General features: G+C 31.7%; 3 protein-coding genes across 3 annotated transcripts; 2 read left to right on the forward strand and 1 right to left on the reverse strand.

Annotated features, from left to right (window-relative positions):
- Positions 1-2,004: 2,004 nt before the first annotated feature.
- On the forward strand, positions 2,005-3,585 carry LOC133322493 (charged multivesicular body protein 5). Its single transcript, XM_061531482.1, has 4 exons — positions 2,005-2,081; positions 2,162-2,313; positions 2,377-2,776; positions 3,526-3,585. The coding sequence occupies exons 1-4, from the start codon at positions 2,013-2,015 to the stop codon at positions 3,583-3,585; spliced, it is 681 nt and encodes a 226-aa protein (XP_061387466.1). The 5' UTR covers positions 2,005-2,012.
- Positions 3,586-7,631: 4,046 nt separating this feature from the next.
- On the reverse strand, positions 7,632-13,314 carry LOC133322500 (uncharacterized). Its single transcript, XM_061531488.1, has 4 exons — positions 12,897-13,314; positions 11,251-11,407; positions 8,665-8,812; positions 7,632-8,568 (listed from the first exon to the last, which is right to left on the reverse strand). Exons 1-4 carry the CDS (start codon positions 13,312-13,314, stop codon positions 7,639-7,641), a joined length of 1,653 nt encoding a protein of 550 aa, XP_061387472.1. The 3' UTR covers positions 7,632-7,638.
- A 2,463-nt stretch (positions 13,315-15,777) lies between these two features.
- LOC133322492 (nedd8-activating enzyme E1 catalytic subunit) lies at positions 15,778-18,259 on the forward strand. Its single transcript, XM_061531481.1, has 3 exons — positions 15,778-15,945; positions 16,024-17,004; positions 18,041-18,259. Exons 1-3 carry the CDS (start codon positions 15,780-15,782, stop codon positions 18,247-18,249), a joined length of 1,356 nt encoding a protein of 451 aa, XP_061387465.1. The 5' UTR covers positions 15,778-15,779; the 3' UTR covers positions 18,250-18,259.
- The last annotated feature ends 86 nt before the right edge of the window (positions 18,260-18,345 follow it).

Consider the following 18,345-nt stretch of genomic DNA (forward strand, 5'->3'; position numbering starts at 1 on the left):
GTCCCTGCTTTAACAGCTGTGATGATATTTTTATGATGGACGAAGTCTGTTTCGCCAACAAACAAACAAGTGGGTGAATGATGGCAAACGTCACAGCAAATTTTCCACACAAAGAAATTGATGGTGAACGGAACAGAACAGAGCCTTAGTCGGCTGACATTTAGCTGCCTTGAATTTGTTTTTTGCAGGATGGCACAATTACCTTGTTTTTTTCTATATTTTCTTTAGTAATACACTACAACAACTTCCTGAGCAAAATTGCTTTTGTTTCTTTTTGCTTAAAATTGAAATTTTTTCTTTTGTTTAGAAGAAGACACTTGAGCAAATATAACTTTTTCTTTCACATGAGAGCTTTTCTTTTTATATCCAAATATTTTCATTCACTTATTCTTATTTTATATATTGCACTTTATTCAACTATTTCTATTATATATTTAATTGGTATTTTTCTTCGTAAAAACGTATGATTTCTAAATTCCTCATTATTATTTAAGTATTAAATTCAGTGCTTTATTTTTTTGTGACACCATCCGTCCTCTTTTCGGTCGATGTTCTCTCTTTGAATTCACGATTATGACAGATGGCCAATTGTTTTATCAGCTGTTCTTTTGTTACCGTTCCGTTTGCAAACTGAAATTTAGAACTACTTTTAGAACTGTCAAGTTTTGTTTTTGATGGCATGCTTTATGGGGTGTTGCCATGTGATTAAACAAAAGTAATGGGGATATGGCATTGCCAGTTTTGTTTAAGACACAAGGAGATAATTATTGAATCACGGAATGTACATATTAAGCATGATACATCTGCTGTGTTCCCGCAATGTTACTGTCATATATGTCAATACAGTCAGTCTTAAGGGTCCCATACACTATACATCATGCCATACAGCATTTATCATAGTATGTGTTCTTTTTTGAAAAAAAATCTAAATAGTTTTTATTTTGAAAATGAAACCCTGGTGAATAATATTCATTTCGAAAGTTGTCAGTAAATAATTATGTGTACAAAAATAATAGAATTGTGACGGAATAAAAATACAACTGATTTTTTGGAAGAGTGATTGAAGAGTTTGCCATACACTAGTCAATCTCACATATACAAAAAGGGGTTCGTCGGCATGACGACTTGATTAATAGTGTATAGGGTCCTTTAAATATAATGGATGTACATAAAATGATTTAAGGCAAGCTTATTTCATTCGTTTATTATTAAATGTCAAATTATAAAGGAATATCACAGTCATATTTGAGTTTTGTCGGTGTCTCCTTTATTTTATAACGTTATAACGTGATACATGGTAACGTAATACTTGTGTCATTTTGAATATGACACAAAAATATGTTTAAAAAATCCCATGAATAGAGCTCGAAAATTTTCAATTCAATTTACTCAATCTGTGAATTTACCGTGAACTGCATCAACTTCAAAATCTATCGTAATTTGGAACATGTCAAGATATTGCAAACGAAATGACAAATTAAATGTATTCTTCTCCTCATTGTGATATAAAAAACGTAAAGGAACGAAGCTTATATGAATCACATATGAAAAAATACAGTATTATTGGTCTGTTCTTCTACTGCAAAATACTAATTTTTCCTACAATAACAATTTTTCCTTTATGATAACGAAACAAATTGTAGATTCGTTCAGTATGGGAACATACCTTATGTAAACCAGCTATAAGGACAACTACAGCTGCCTCTAATTTTCACCTCTTCCCATTCGTAAACATTTTCATTGTTTTTGCCATACACTCACATTCGTAACATATTAGATTTTTTTCGATTTTGCCTTCCACACATTTGATAATGAGACCTAGTTCACTTGTTCCATTTCGTGAATCGTTCAATTGAACATTTGAATTAGTCATTTTTATCTTTGTGTGAAGCTGACTAGCAAACAAATCAATTGGAAAAATTCTGAAGATTTTACAGCCAAAAAGCAAATAATTTTATTAATTTTGCATTTAAATAAAATCTTAAATTTTCCACTAATAAAACAACTACAAAATGAATCGCTTGTTTGGCCGTGGTAAAGAGAAGGTGCCACCACCAAATATCAATGACTGCATCAAGGGAGTAAGTAACGAATGAGAAAAAAAATGTATAAAATAATTAAAAAATCTCATTGTTTTATTTGTTTAACTACCAAATAAAAGGTTGATGAACGCGCAGCCAACATTGAGGAAAAAGTCAACAAGTTGGAAAATGAACTGCGTAAATATCGTGAACAAATGTCCAAGATGCGTGAGGGACCGGCAAAGAATTCGGTTAAACAAAAGGCAATGCGTGTGCTGAAACAAAAGAAGGCGTAAGTGAAGGTTTTCTTAAAAACAACGATTAATTTGTTATTAATGAAGTATTATTTGTTTAGTTATGAACAACAAGTTGAAGCCTTGCGCAATCAATCATTTAACATGGAACAGGCAAATTATGCTGCCCAATCGTTGAAGGATACCCAGGCTACGGTGGTGGCCATGAAGGCTGGTGTCAAACAAATGCAAAAAGAATTCAAGAAAATCAATATTGAAGAAATCGAGGATATACACGATGATATGGCCGATATGTTGGAACAAGCCGATGATGTCCAAGAGGTTATGGGTCGCACATATGGCATGCCCGAGGTCGATGACGATGAATTGGAAGCTGAATTGGCCGCTTTGGGTGATGAAATTGCCCTCGATGATGATACCAGCTATTTGGATGATGTTGTAAAGGCACCCTCGGCTCCGGATAGAGAACCGGGTGCTGATAGTCTAGTTCCGGGTAGTAAGGTAAGGTGGATGGATATACCACATTGTTTTGGTGGGCAAATGAAAATAGGCTTAAGCACAATAGGCTCCAACAATTTTGTTTTTTAAATACATGCTTGAATTTTATACAGAAAATTCAGTCAAAAACATTTGAGAATTAAGAATTTTTCTTAAAGGACTATCAGTCGTAAAAAAATTGATTTCTTAAAGAATTTTTAATGGACCATTCAGCTTTAGTTTTTTGTAATATTTTATTATATTTTTTTGTAATATTTACATAAGAAAAAGAAGCGAACATTTTTTAAGAATATTTTTCAGGGATCACCATACCAATAAGAGGGATTTTAAGGAGCATATATATAAGTTTAGATTAAAAAAATGTAAGGATAAAAACAAGCGCGGATTTTTATATAATATTTTATTTTTATATAATATTTTTTCAATGAATTTCAGTCCAATGAGCTTAGGGTTTTAAATATATATATTTTTAACTGGCAGAACCAAACTTGTATTTTTGTAAAAAAACCCATATTTTAAAATAATTTCAGATCATTAACATTTAATATTTTTTTAGCGTTCATTAAAAAGAAAAAATGCTTTAAAGTCCATTTAACTTATTTTTTAGAATATTTTTTTAAACCAATGATTTGCAAATAAAAAATTAATTGAGATGGTTAAAGAAGTTGATTATTTTATCTAAAATTCCAAAACTATCTGAAGTTATCTTTGTCGTTGTGTGCTGATTTTAATTCCACATTTTTTCATTTCAGAGTGGCATCGAAACCGATGAATTTGGTCTACCCAAGGTCCCAACATCCGTAAAAACATAATTATTCTCCAAATATTGTTTTTAATGCTATAATTTGTTAAGAATTTTGATGTAATCCAGCTTTTATAACAAAAATGTGTTTTAGTATTTAGAGAAAAAAATCACTTTTGAATTGCTGTTTATTTACACTTAAGTTGAAATTTTAATTGTATTAAAAAAATATATAAAAAACTCATTTGAAGTAGAAAAAGAACAATGTAACATGGATTTTTAAAAATATTTTTTTTATCAAGCAACTCAGGCGAGGATTTTTTTTAATTTTTTTTTTATCAGCCCACAGAAATGTTAAAATCTTGGATATTTAAAACTTTTTTTTAGATTTTGTTAATATATTTTTTCAAAGGTTAAAAATGGGTGGGTTTCACTCCCGAGATTTTTTGTAGGGTTTTGAAAATACATTTTTTATTGAAAATTTATATTTTCATCAAGGCATATTATTTAAAATACATTTTCAATGCCAAGCCCTAGCCTTGAATTTTTTAAGACATTATTTAAACCTGGATTTCCTAATTTTTGTATTAATAAATAAGAGAACTTATACACGATAGATTGAAAAAATTAAAAAGGCTATTTTTTATAGCTTGAATTATTCATACAAACCACTAAACAATAAAGTCAAAAAAATAAAATTTTTATTATTTTTAAAATAACATTTCGTTATATTTGAATTTATTTATTGCAACAATTCCATTAATTATTTGTTATTTAGTATAAATTCAAATCTTAAAATAAACAAAGAAAAAAACTTCATTCTTTTTAACATTTATTTTCATATATTTTTTTATTTTTCGAATTTGGGAAGACTTTTTTCTTTGAATAGTTTTGTTCATTATTTTTATTATTAGAGAATAATACTTTATAATCGAGGTGTGTTGTGATTGTTCCTTATTTTTAATTAATTGTATATAAAACATGACAACCAAATTAATTTATTTTCATATCAATAATTTTTACTGAATATATTTCTAATAAATTTAGACTAACGAATAGTCATAGATCAGCCAATGTGGTTTGATATAGACGGAATCCTATATCACTTTGAGCCATTTTTCTAATATAGGAAGGTTTTTTTATTGAAAAAAAAAAAAACATATTTAGTCAGGATAAATAATAATTTTTTACTTATTTAAAATCTAATGGACATACTTCGAGTACTTTGTATTATTATAACCTATAGATTTGTGTGTTTTTATTTTTTTGTGTTAGGATAGAAAATTTGCCATTCATAGCAATTTCTTTTTTTTTTTGATGAAATTAGGATTTTGTAGCTACTACTTATTATTTTTTCTAAATTATATGTATGTATTTGTTTACTATCTACATTTCTAGCCTATTCTAATACTAACTACATATATACTAGAAATATGTGTGCTAAACGGAAAAAATGGGAACTATAAAAAGTTATTGAAGTAAAAAAATATAGGTGCCAGGGAAATAAGCCTAGATTTTGTTTAATCAAAATTTTCATTAATCAAATCAGCTTTCACCAGCGTTGATTTTTTAAATTATTATTTTCTTTTATACAAGCGTGGATTTTTTAAAATAATTTTTGTTTAAGGGCAAAAACAGATTTTTATACCCTTCACCACTCTGTGGTACAGGGTATTATGTCGTTGTGCATATGTTTGTAACTGGCAAAAGAAAACGACACATGGTTCCTTTTGAGAATATGCATAGAATCACTTTCTGAGTCGATTTATGCATGTCCGTCCGTCTGTAGATGTTAAACTATAAACAAAGTACAGGTCGCATTTATGATCAGATTGGAATGAAATTTGTCACAGCTCACTTATTTGGCCCAAGGACGAACCCTATTGAAATTGAAGAAAATCGGTTCAGATTTAGATATAGCTCCCATATATATTTTCATCCGATTTAAGGTAAAAAGGGCACCAAAGTCCCTATATATCATTCGATTTGCACGAAATTTTGCATAGCGTACTGAATTGAGTCTGCAATGATGTGTGCAAAGTTTCGTGAAAATCGGTTCAGATTTAGATATAGCTCCCATATATATTTTCGTCCGATTTTATGTAAATTAAATTTAGCATTGTTTCCAGAAAGGCATAAAGATCACATATTCAAGTTCGTTCAATTTCATGCCAATGTTCTTTCGAAAAGGCGGAGTCTGTTAGGTGACACATGTAGAATATACCCAAAGTGGTGAAGGGTAATATATAGTCGGCCCAGTCCGACTATACTACTTTCCTTACTGGTTACAATTATATTTTGTAGGTGCAGCACAGTCGAGGATTTTTTATTTATTTTTTTTAAATTATGTTTTTTAAAGCACAAACACTGGCGTGGATTTAAAATTGTGTTTTAAACGGCATTTACATTAGAACTTTTTGCAGGGTTAACCTACTTTATGCGGATTTATTTGACAAATATGCAATGGAATTGACAATTGAAACCCACTGGGTTAACTAAATCCGGTACAATGTAAACGTACTATTAAGGGCCAAAATTGGCTTACATTTCTTTCATTAATTTGTCATTATTTAATACTGGTGACGATTTTTTTTCAACAAATTTTGAAATACCAAATAAAAAAATAATTTATGTTTGACTAAATTTTGATTGCCTTTAATTTTTTATTTCACATTCCAAAAAATACAAAATTTTGAAATACCAAATAAAAAAATAATTTATGTTTGACTAAATTTTGATTGCCTTTAATTTTTTATTTCACATTCCAAAAATACTAATAATACATTTAATTTTCAATGTTCAAATATCTTAAAATTTTACTAGTTTAAATAAATTATTAACAGCCAAATAGTTATTTACAGAAAACAACAACATAATTTTTTTAATTAATAATACACAAGTCCAAATGAGCACCAACGATAAATAGCTATGAGCAGATGATCATGAAATTTAAATAAATCGTTTAATGTGAATACAAAAAAAAAGACACATTTAATTGCTAACTTAAATTTAAAAAAAAAGATCACAAAAATATGATTTTTCTTTACAGCATGGGATTGAATTTTAAATTGGAAATTTGCATTTGTGTATAGTTTAATATTAATTTATGTGAGTATAGTTGATATAGTTGAACTACACAACAGATAATACTTTTCCATAAAAATATTTATCTTAAATAAAATATATGTAATTCTCTGAAACGAATACTTAATTATGACGAATAAATTGCCAAAATGATTTTTCTTTTATACACACAATTGGATATTCTAATAAAACTATTTATCCATAATATACGAAATTGCCGTGTCCGCAAACAGTATTTGTTTAAACAAATACTTTTTTATTTTTGATTAAAGATGCATATATAATACAAAGCCTTTACAATACAATACTGGTGATATACAAGATCATAAATTTCTTATGACAATAAATTATCCAATTGTGTCAAATATCACCATACTCACATAACTTATTTATCATAAGCATAAATATTTAAAAAAATGGCGAATTGACTATTTTTTTCAAATTCCTTGAACTTTTTTACCTCTTATCTTATATGATAAGGACCAAACGATCTGGTAAGGACCAATACAATTTGTTTTAAATTGTTTTCAGTAACAAACACAACCCAGATATTTTTAAAAGATACATATGTGTTCAAATAGATTAAAAAAAATTAAATATATATTTTCCAACAATTTTTTTATTGATTTGGATTTTCAAAAACATTTTTTTTAATAACACATGGCTAGACTGATTCTTTTTGTCAGTAACAAGGCAAGCATCCCAAAATGAAGGCAAAATACATGGTCGCATTTTGTGTAACAAAAATTGATTACAGGAATTTGAAAAGTCGATAAACACACAATTTTGTAAAAATTAATTATGCCCGTAGAACTGTAGAAACATTTCATATTTTTCCATACTGACCATGTATAACATAGATCTATCAAACAAAAAACTTAAATTTAAAAAAAAGTCCTACAACATACTGAGTGGTATTTGTGCCAACTTAATAATAAAAATAATAATAATGTGCGTTTGCATACATATAGTTATGTGTGTGTTCTATGGACATTAACTTAATACATTATGTTATAGTATAGTACGCATATTATACCACCTAACCACAACCATTTAATCTACGCAGTCGTATACGCTTAAAATATTTACCCGGTGGCGGGCATTGATATGTTAGATTTGTAACGAAATTATATGAGGCATACATATCTTCGACACGCAGCTTGTGCATTGAGATCATACCCTTATAGGTGCACATATGTTTCGATTTAGCATAATTGAATAGTGGATGATGATGCCGTTTTAAGTGGGCTTTTTCGGCACTTATTCCCGTCACATAGACATCTTCCAAATATATCAATGATGTGTTGAGAGCAGCGTTATACAGCTTGGGCACAACATCCATGGACATTAGATATCCGGAACCGGATAAATAGTGGGGATACATATCCTGCGGATACATATAATATGGCATATACCATTTACTCTTGACATTCGATAGGACGGGAGCGCGACAAAACATATAACCCACCATATAGTTGACAGTGGCATTTAGACGATTTAAATCGGAGAGCGTTTGATAGGAATTACTATCGTAATAATCTAAGGTTTCATTGTAAAGGGGCACAGTGCCGCCCAAAAGGAAATGTAGCAGGTTGGGCACATTAACAAAGGTGTCATCGTCAACTTTCATAAAGAACGCCGCCTGTCGAAAGCAATTTCGTTCTTTGATCCATTTCAGTGCCATTACTGACTTAATCGTTAGATTATTATATGAATCGATAAATTGTTCTTGTATAATATCATCATATTGTTCGGCTTCTTGTCTTAGGCGTGTCTGGGTTTCATTGAAATAAAGTGAGCTGCCGCCACCACCACCAGTGCTGTGACTGCTACCACTACTTATAGTTGCTGTTGTTCCAAAAGTACCACCACCGTTGCTTGTGTGCTGTTGTGCAAATTCCTGTTTATTTTGTCCCAATAGAAATAAAATACGCACAGGTACAGTGGCTGTGTGAAACGTTGAGGTTTGCTGAAATTAAAATAAATGCATTTATTAAAAATACTTATCGGACACAATGAGATATGAAATATAAATAAAGCTACCCCAAAGCATCCGTTAACTTACATTTCCATTCATTTTTAGAAATTCCCGATAATATTTCAGGCGTTGTTTTTTCGTCGGCAAATATTTGTCGCTCAAATGTGAATGTAGTTTTTCAAACATGTGGTAATTAAATTCGGTTGTATTGCCCCAGGTTTCACGTATTGTTTGTCTGAAATTGAAAAGAAAAAATAAAAATATTAATAAACCAGTCAGCGAAGCAGTATAGTCGGACGGGGCCATACAATACCCAAAACAACTATCACAGAACTCTATCTTTCTGCGGATTTTTATTCCGAGCCTGGGTAATATTTCGTGATAGTTGCAATCTATTGCCCGATTAGAGGCCAACAGCACATCTTCTTACACTGACATATTTTCCGAATATTACCAATATTCAGTACATCACTTTTAATTACTTGTCCATATTCCCTTCACCGTAGGTTGTGTTGTTCGGCTTATAATTGTAGCCTATAGATCGAATCGGAAAATAACACAAAAAAACCAGAACATATAGTTTCGTCCGATTTAAAGTAAATGAGGCACCAAAGTCCCTATAAATCCTTCGATTTGCATGAAATTGTGCATTGGGTACTGAATTGAGCCTTGAATGATGTGTGTCAAGTTTCGTGAAAATCGGTTCAGATTTAGTTATAGCTCCCATATATATTTTCGTCCGATTTAAGGTAAATAGGGCGCCAAAGTCTCTATATATCTTTCGATTTGCAAGAAATTTTGCATAGGGTACTGAATGGAGCCTTGAATGGAGTGTGTCAAGTTTCGAGAAAATCGGGTCAGATTAATATTTAGCTACCATATATAGTTTTGTCCGATTTAAGGTGAATGGGACACCAAAGTCCCTATATATCTTTCGATTTGTACGAAATTTTGCATAGTGTATTGAATTAGGTCCAGAATGGTGGGTGCTGAGTTTCGTAAAAATCGGTTCAGACTTAGATTTAGTTCCGGTATATAATTTCGCCCGATTTTATGAAAATGGTGAACCCTATATAACTTTCGATTTAATCGAAATTTGGCAAAGAGTACTCAATTAGGTCCAGAATGATGTGTGTTGAGTTTTGTGAAAATCGGTTCAGATTTAGCTTCCATATATAGTTTTGTCCGATTTAAGGTAAATGGGACACCAAATCCCTATATATCTTTCGATTTGCACGAAATTTTGCATAGGGTACTGAATTGAGTCTAGAATGACGTGTGCTAAGTTTCGAGAAAATCGGGCAAGATTAAGATATAGCTCCCATATATTTTCGTTCGATTTAAGTTAAATGAGGCACCAAAGTCCCTAAATGTCTTTCAATTTGCACGAAATTTGGCATAGGGTATTAAATTAGATCCGGAATGATGTGTTCTAAGTTTCATGAAAAGTGAATTAATATTCACTCGAAAAGGCGACGACTGTTAGGATACATATATAGAATATACCCAAAGTTTTAAAGGGTATAATGTAGTCGGCCCAGTCTGACTTTACTACTTTCCTTGCTGGTTTTTAATAACATTCCGTACTTCCGATTTGCTACAACAACGAATTTTTTATTTCAATTTCGCTTGAGCTACGTGTCCGTAAACTATTTACTAATACTTTGTTTTTTTGCTTAGAACCTGACACAGCAATAAATAATAAGATATATATATATATATATATGTGTTTATAAGTATATGCAATTCATTATATTTTAGCCCAGTCTAAAATTAAAAACAAAGATAATTGAAAAATAATAAACATTTTTACATTAAATTACTACGATTCGATTTTAACTATTCAATATCAGAGATAAGAATAAAAGTGATATTCAAAACGAAAGTTGCCATTTATTACAACGGTTATTGGCAATGAATTGTATTGTCAATAAACTCTTCTAACAGAAAATTGTGCAATAGGGGCAGGGAGTGGGTGTGGAACACACATACGAAGGTTAGATGATATGAAGCAAAATATCTCAATTAATATCAGTATTATTTCAAAATATGACTTTTGCATTTAGAGATTCCAAAAAGTTTTGTAATATTGAACTGTCCAAATGATAAAATTAAGGGAATAAATTTAACGAATATATAACCATATTTAGCCGAAAGACTATTCAGGTGAGTCAGATTATCACGGAGTCTATATTGAATAACAATTTAAAACAAAACAACATGATCGGCAGCATAAGACACGCGATTATTTTATCACGAACATTAATTTCCCTGTTCAATTTAAGTTTTTTATGATACTTAGAAAGTGGTGGTAGTTTAGTTGACCAGACCAAATATATTTTATTGGCCTTTCCAATAGTTTGTCGATAATAAATCCAATATTAGACAAAAAATCCCTCATAATGTAGGTTTCCCAATGTTGATTTCTTTCTTCGTTCTTTTTCAGTATTTTCATTTACCAATTATAACAATTTATCAAATCATTACTGTCCCCCCAAAAGCTTATCAATCAAATGTGATAGTAGAAAAATGAAACTGGCAGCTGAACTGAAGTACTGAATGGTTGGTTGGGTTCCATGAATAAACCAATAATAATAATAAAAAAAAAAAACAAGTGAAAAGATTTCGTCAAAATATTAACGAGATAAATGGCAATTTGCTCTACACACTCACCTTGCTTCGAAATTATTCAAACCGGAGCATACAATAATTAATAGAAAAAATTTATCAGCACATTTTTGTCGTGGCTCCAATATCGTCGTGTCGTTCAGTGGCAAAACATAATCACTTATATTACGTGAGACATCGAAATCCCAATCGGGTAGTGGGTCTGGAAAAAGAGAAGAGAAGAGAAGGAAAATAATTTTAATTGAATATAAAAAGAAAAAAAGGGAGAGGTGTAAGAAGGAGTGGATCGATGGGTCCCATATTCTGGTATGATGTAGGTTTGGTAAAAGTATTACGATTTGCAAAGTTTGGATCAAATCGGACATTTCATTCGTTGATATTGGGTTAATTATTAAGATATTGTCTCATTTCAGTGAAAGTACCAGAAGGAGTGGATCGATGGGGCCCAACTTTGGGTATGATCTAGGTTTGGTAAAAGTATTACGATTTTTAAAGTTTGAGTGAAAACGGACATTCCATTCGTTTGATATTGAAATAAAAAACAAATTCAAAACATTGAAACTTTGTGGGGGAGGTACCAGAAGGGGTGGGCCGATGGGTCCCACCTTCGGAATTGGTCTAGCCAAGTTAAAAATATTATGACGTGCAAAGTTTGGGTCAAATCAGACACTGCATTCGCTTGGCATTGAACTAACAAAATTTCAAATTTTTGATACTTTGTGAGGGAGGTACCATGATCGGACATGATCTAGGTTTGGTAAAAGTATTACGATTTGAAAAGTTTGCATAAAATCGGACATTCAATTCGCTTGGTATTTAACTAACAAATTTTCAAAATAATGACACTTTTGTGAGGAAGGTACCAGAACGATGGGTCCATTTTCGGACATGACCAAGGTTTGGCAAAAGTATAACGATTTGCGATGTTTGAATGAAATCGGACCTTGCATTCGTTTTGAGTTTTCAAAATGTTGATACATTGTGAGAGAGATACCAGAAGAAGTGGATGAATGAATCGTATCTTCGGAATTGATCAGGATTTGGTAAAAATATTACGATTTGCAAAGTTTAGACAAAATCGGACATGAATATTGGATTTGTAACAATTTAAAAATGTTGACCTTCTGTAGGGGACGTACTTAGAAGGAATGCGCCGACAAGTCCCACCTTCCAACAATATACAGGCTAGGTACAAATATTAGGTTGTGCAAAGTTCGGTTCGAATGTTCTGTTCTGAATAAATGAATTGTTCTGAATACAATCATCTCCCTCAAAGTCTGAAAAATATTCCCAGAATCTCAAATTTTAAATCCCAGCTAAAATTATTTCTTTTCACTTTTATTCTTTGTTATTTTGAAAGTATGTTTTGAAATTTTGAAATTTTAATCAGTTGCCCCTAAAATGCCCAAGAGGCGCTGGGGCTATTATATTATTATGTGTATATTTTTTCTTGAAATAAATAAAAAAAAAAAAAATCGGATAGTCCGTTTTCATGATGATTAATTTTCAGCAACATTTTAGGGTTTAATGATGAGGCACATTATCGAAGTGAACATACCCTCATTAGCCACAAGGCTGAATATATAAAAATATAGGCACTCTAAAATAATTACTCTCACGATCTGTTAATCTGTCAATTCTTAAAAATAGGAAAATATTAAAAAATACACACTTGAATAATTCCCACTTACATTGTCGTGACGACGATCCGGAAAATATAGAACTGTAGAGGAGCAGAAATAGCGACATAGGTATCATAAAAACACAAAAGAGTAGTCGCAGAAATCGCTTGCCAAATCCTCGACTGCTATACAATTTACGACGATTATTTGATAGTAGCGCAGATAATGAAGCAGGTGATTGATTTGCGGATACCGATGTATAGGCGGAAAATTTTCGAGGTTTTGTTGTTGTGCGCGATATAGCATTAGCTAATTTTTTACGAAAATATTTAGTCCTTTGTTGAAATTCAATGGAATCTTCATTATCGGTGCTGGTGCCATTGTTATCCTCACCAGCCGAAGATGACGCATTTTGATTTGTGTCATTTGAACTGGAAGAACTCAGGGGCAGGAGCGTGTAACGTTCTTCTTGATCCAGGCGAACCATGTTTCTTTTGATTGTTGCAGCACAATTTGTTTCAAGGGCTTGGGATTTGCTTTTGGTTTTTTACTCAAATTTGCATTTTATCGCCGTTGTTTTTGTCCGAAAATATTGACATTTATGAAAACTTCCTTTGTTATTTTTTTTTTCAATTATGCTCTATAGAATGACGGGCGGGCCGGTCTTGATTCTGCATCCCCCACCCACACTTCGTTCACACAAAATAAACCGCAAATAATCCCAGTGTAACAACAACAAATTTCTCCACACCCGTAACACAGAGAAATCTCAGCTGTAAACAAGAGAGAGCGAGAGTTGTCGCTCTTCAACTCTCTGTCCCTATCTTGTTTATATTTGCTGTTTGATGCCAAACAGAGAACAATGACCTTCAAAATTTTGCAAATGCATTATTTCCGAGTTGCATTAATGGGGGATTCGGGTTTCTTTTTGTGTTTTTCTTTCACTTGCATACATCAGATAATTGCCAATAACTGTTGTTTTATTTTCATATACTTCTTTTTTAATCATACAAATTAGACAATTTCACTTTTCATTCATTCATAAATATTTATGACACACTCTTTATAAACTCACAAATAGCACGCGATGCCCACCATGCTAGGCCTAACAAATTAACACAATTGTACGTCTTTTGCTGCGATATTACTCTGGTCGTTGTTGTATTTAGAAAGTATTTAATATCATATGATTAGGATTTTCGTCAGAGAGATTAGATTATTTATAACATATCGATACGCGCCGTGTTAAACATTAATGAACAAGCAATCAAATTTCTGCTACCAACAACCGACGCCAATCAGAGTTACAAGTTGACTGATTGGTAAAGAGGAGCGCCGACAATACAATTCACTGAAGAGAAATATATATTTAGTTTGAATTTTGTTAATTATTTTGTAATTGTTGTAATTTATTATTTAGGAAAAAGCGAAATAAAATTGTAATTGTTATATTATTTTCCTCTTCCTTATTGCAATTTGTTTACTGTCGCCGGTCGAAATAATACTGGCTCGGCAAAGTCATATGTTGTCAGTTATGTCAAATTTAAACGGATACTTGTGTGAACTTTTTGGCAAACTATAGTAAAAAGCGTTCCTCCATAGAGAAATATGCCACAGAACACACAATGCAAATAATTTCAATTAAAATCTTGCTCTATTTATTGCTAAAACAGTTTACTATTCATAAATATTTTTCTTAAAATAATTTTAAAACGATTCTTTATAAAAATGTACTTTTTTAAAAAAATCTGACCCAGCGATGAATTTTTAAATACATTTTTTTATATTTTAACAGAGGATTTTTTAAAAAATATTTTTCATATTTAAAAATAGGATTTCTCGAAGAATAATTTTGTAATTTGTATTACAACAATGGATTTAAAAAATATTTTCCCTACTTATTTTTAAAATTAATTTTCCATTTAATTGTTTTTTAAATAATATTAATATTATTTATGCTAAGTGGAGTAGTTTTATCTTTTAAGGAGGAGTTAATTGTGTACTATGTATATTGTAATTCTGTTTATTAATGGGCTCGATCGCCTTGAATTACATGTGAAATGTATGCAGGCATGTTTCTTAAAAAAATTTTTTTTCAAGATGTCCAATTAGGCGTGAATTTTTGTAAATTAATTTACAAGGTTTTAACTCGGACGAAGATTTCTAAAATGTTTTTTTTGGGCCTCAATATAGACACAAACCTAGATTTAAAATTAATTTTTCAAGACATGAGTCGATTTTTTTTAATAATTATTTTCTTTAGCACAGGAGTGGTTTTTTTAAATGCTTCAACACAGAAGCGGCTGCTCTAAAATTAATTTTTTCAAGGTCTCTGCATAGGAGTGGAAATTTTTCGAGGTTTTGTTGTTGTGCGCGCTATAGCATTAGCTACTTTTTTACGAAAATATTTAGTCCTTTGTTGAAATTCAATGGAATCTTCATTATCGGTGCTGGTGCAATTGTTATCCTCACCAGCCAAGGATGACGCATTTTGATTTGTGTCATTTTTAATAACTCTGCTTAGGAGTGGAATTTTCAAGGGCCCTGCACAGTGGAATTTCTAAATAAATTTTTAGGCTCTCATTGCAGGTGAGGTTTTTTAATTCATTTTTTCAAAGTCTCAATAAAAAATGGAAAAACAATTTTAATAAATAAAAATAAAAGCAAATCCAGTTTTTATATTGCCGAAATTAATAACAATAAATATAAACATACAAAGCATGGCAACCCTAACCTCAATCATCTGTTTTATTCATTTCCTTTCAACTTATTCTAAACAAAAACCGGCAATTTTGAAAATTGCTTTTGATCGCCTCATTCGTAATAAACCATTGCCCCTTCTCATCTGACATTCCTGGCAATTTGCAAAAAAATCATCGTTGCTATTGTGAATGATTGGAATTGTGAATTATTGTTTTCGGTGTTAATCTATTGGCCAGGAATTGCGGGAATATGAGCTCCACCATGTCACCAGCATCTACTAGTTCGTTGAACAGCAAACGATGGCATAGTTTGCGACATATTTTGGAAAGGGCTGGTCCTTTTTGTAAGGCCGATTTTACGCCGGCTCCTGATAATTTGGAATTTTTACAAAATACCTGTAAACTGTTGGTTATTGGTAAGGAACTGGAATTGCACAGTTTTTTTTTCCACAAAAATGTTTGGTATTTAATGTCCCTAATGTTCTATTTTGCAGGTGCTGGTGGTTTAGGATGTGAGTTGTTAAAAGACCTGGCCCTTATGGGTTTCGGTGACATCCATGTCATTGATATGGACACCATTGAATTGTCCAATTTGAATCGACAATTTTTGTTTCGTCGCAACGATATTGGCTCCTCCAAGGCTGAGTGCGCGGCGAACTTCATCAACAAGCGCATACCAACATGCCATGTCACGCCGCACTGTGCCAAGATACAAGATTTCGATGAATCATTTTATCAACAATTCCACATTATCGTTTGCGGTTTGGATTCCATTGTGGCCCGTAGATGGATAAATGGCATGTTGATTTCAATGCTACGCTATAATGACGAAGATGGTAGTGTAGATCCGTCGTCAATTATACCCATGATTGATGGTGGCACTGAAGGTTTTAAAGGTAATGCCCGTGTTATATTACCCAGTTTTACGGCATGCATCGAGTGTACATTGGATTTGTTTCCGCCACAAATTAATTATCCCCTATGCACGATAGCTAATACACCCCGACTGCCGGAACATTGCATTGAATATGTCAAGATAATACAATGGGATAAAGAGAATCCATTCAATTGCACCTTGGATGGTGATGATCCCCAGCATGTTGGTTGGGTATACGAACGTGCCTTGGAGCGTGCCAATCAGTATAATATAAGTGGAGTGACATATCGTCTTGTTCAGGGTGTTATAAAACACATAATACCCGCGGTGGCTAGTACCAATGCAGTTATTGCCGCTGCCTGTGCAACGGAGGTATTTAAATTGGCCACCAGCTGTTATGACAGCATGTCCAATTATATGAATTTCAATGATATCGATGGCATTTATACGTACACCTATGCTGCAGAGAAATCGGAAAATTGTTTGGCTTGCAGCAATGTACCACAGGTTGTGAATATCGAAGATCCGAATACAACGACTTTGGAGGATTTAATTAAGATCTTGTGCGAAAATCCTCGCTTTCAAATGAAACAGCCAGGTAAGCAACAATTTTTTCTCGTATAGAAAAAATTTCACATCAGCGCAATTTTTTCCCGTATAGAAAAAAATTTCACATTAGTGCAATTTTTTTCCCGTATAGAAAAAAATTCACATCAGTGCAATTTTTTCCCATATAGCAAACATTTCACCTCTGCAAATTTTCTTCGTATAGAAAAAAATGTCACATTAGTGCAGTTTTCTCCCGCATAGTATAATTTTTTCCCGTATAGAAAAAATTTCACCCCAGTGCAATTTTTTCCCTATAGAAAAAAATTTCACATTAGTGCAATTTTCTCCCGCATAGTGCAATTTTTTCCCGTATAGAAAACATTTCACATCTGTGCAAATTTTTCCCATATAGCAAAAATTTCACCTCAGTGCAAATTTTCCTCGTATAGAAAAAATTTCACATTAGTGCAATTTTTTCCCGTATAGAAAAAATTTCACATCAGTGCAATTTTTTCCAGTATAGACAAAATTTCACATCAGTGCAATTTTTTCCCCTTATAGAAAAAAATTCACATCAGTGCAATTTTTTTCCGTATAGAAAAAATTTCACATCAGTGCAATTTTTTTCGTATAGAAAAAATTTCATATCAGTGCAATTTTTTTCCGTATTCAATTTTTTTCCGTATTTTTTTCACATCAGTGCAATTTTTTTCACATCAGCGCACTTTTTTCCCCGAATAGAAAAAATTTCACATCAGTGCAATTTTTTCCCCGAATAGAAAAAATTTCACATCAGTGCAATTTTTTCCTGTATAGACAAAATTTCACATCTGTGCAATTTTTTTCAGTGTAGAAAAAATTTCACATCTGTGCAATTTTTCAGTATAGAAAAAATTTCACATCTGTGCAATTTTTTTGAGTATAGAAAAAATTTCACATCAGTGCAATTTTTCCCTTATAGAAAATAAATTAAATTCATAAATTAAATAAACTTCGAATTTTTTTTTAAATACAAATTTCTATATTTCTCTTTCTATATTTCTCTTCTCTTGAGCATATTCTTTATGTTCCCCTCTCTTTTCCAGGTATCACAACTATGATGGATGGTAAAAATAAAACACTTTATATGTCGACAGTAAAAAGCATTGAAGAACGTACTCGGGCAAATCTGACCCAATCATTGGGTGAACTGGGCCTTAAGGATGGCCAACAAATAAATGTGGCCGATCAGACATCACCAAATACCATAGTTTTGCAATTGAAATACAATGCCAATGAAGTAGAAATGAATTAAAAGAAAAATATTCAAAGCAAATTTCCAATTTGAAATAAAAAGTAATTAAATTAAAATAAATTAAAAAGTAATACCAGATTTTTATTTTCTTTTCAG

Source organism: Musca vetustissima, unplaced genomic scaffold (assembly GCF_032173495.1).
Source record: "Musca vetustissima isolate MV318-11 ecotype Yass unplaced genomic scaffold, APGP_CSIRO_Mvet_v1 utg451, whole genome shotgun sequence".
In the NCBI taxonomy this organism is placed as follows: Eukaryota; Metazoa; Arthropoda; class Insecta; order Diptera; family Muscidae; genus Musca; species Musca vetustissima.

Coding starts and splice junctions, on each gene's coding strand:
- LOC133322500 (XM_061531488.1), bottom strand. CDS start 13,314: ATGGTTCGCCTGGATCAAGAAGAACGTTACACGCTCCTGCCCCTGAGT. Junction 11,408..12,896: donor CGGATCGTCGTCACGACAAT/GTAAGTGGGAAT, acceptor CTCTTTTTCCAG/ACCCACTACCCGATTGGGAT. Junction 8,813..11,250: donor TTGAATAATTTCGAAGCAAG/GTGAGTGTGTAG, acceptor TTTCAATTTCAG/ACAAACAATACGTGAAACCT.
- LOC133322492 (XM_061531481.1), top strand. CDS start 15,780: ATGAGCTCCACCATGTCACCAGCATCTACTAGTTCGTTGAACAGCAAA. Junction 15,946..16,023: donor CTGTAAACTGTTGGTTATTG/GTAAGGAACTGG, acceptor TCTATTTTGCAG/GTGCTGGTGGTTTAGGATGT. Junction 17,005..18,040: donor CTTTCAAATGAAACAGCCAG/GTAAGCAACAAT, acceptor TCTCTTTTCCAG/GTATCACAACTATGATGGAT.
- LOC133322493 (XM_061531482.1), top strand. CDS start 2,013: ATGAATCGCTTGTTTGGCCGTGGTAAAGAGAAGGTGCCACCACCAAAT. Junction 2,082..2,161: donor TCAATGACTGCATCAAGGGA/GTAAGTAACGAA, acceptor ACCAAATAAAAG/GTTGATGAACGCGCAGCCAA. Junction 2,314..2,376: donor GTGCTGAAACAAAAGAAGGC/GTAAGTGAAGGT, acceptor TTATTTGTTTAG/TTATGAACAACAAGTTGAAG.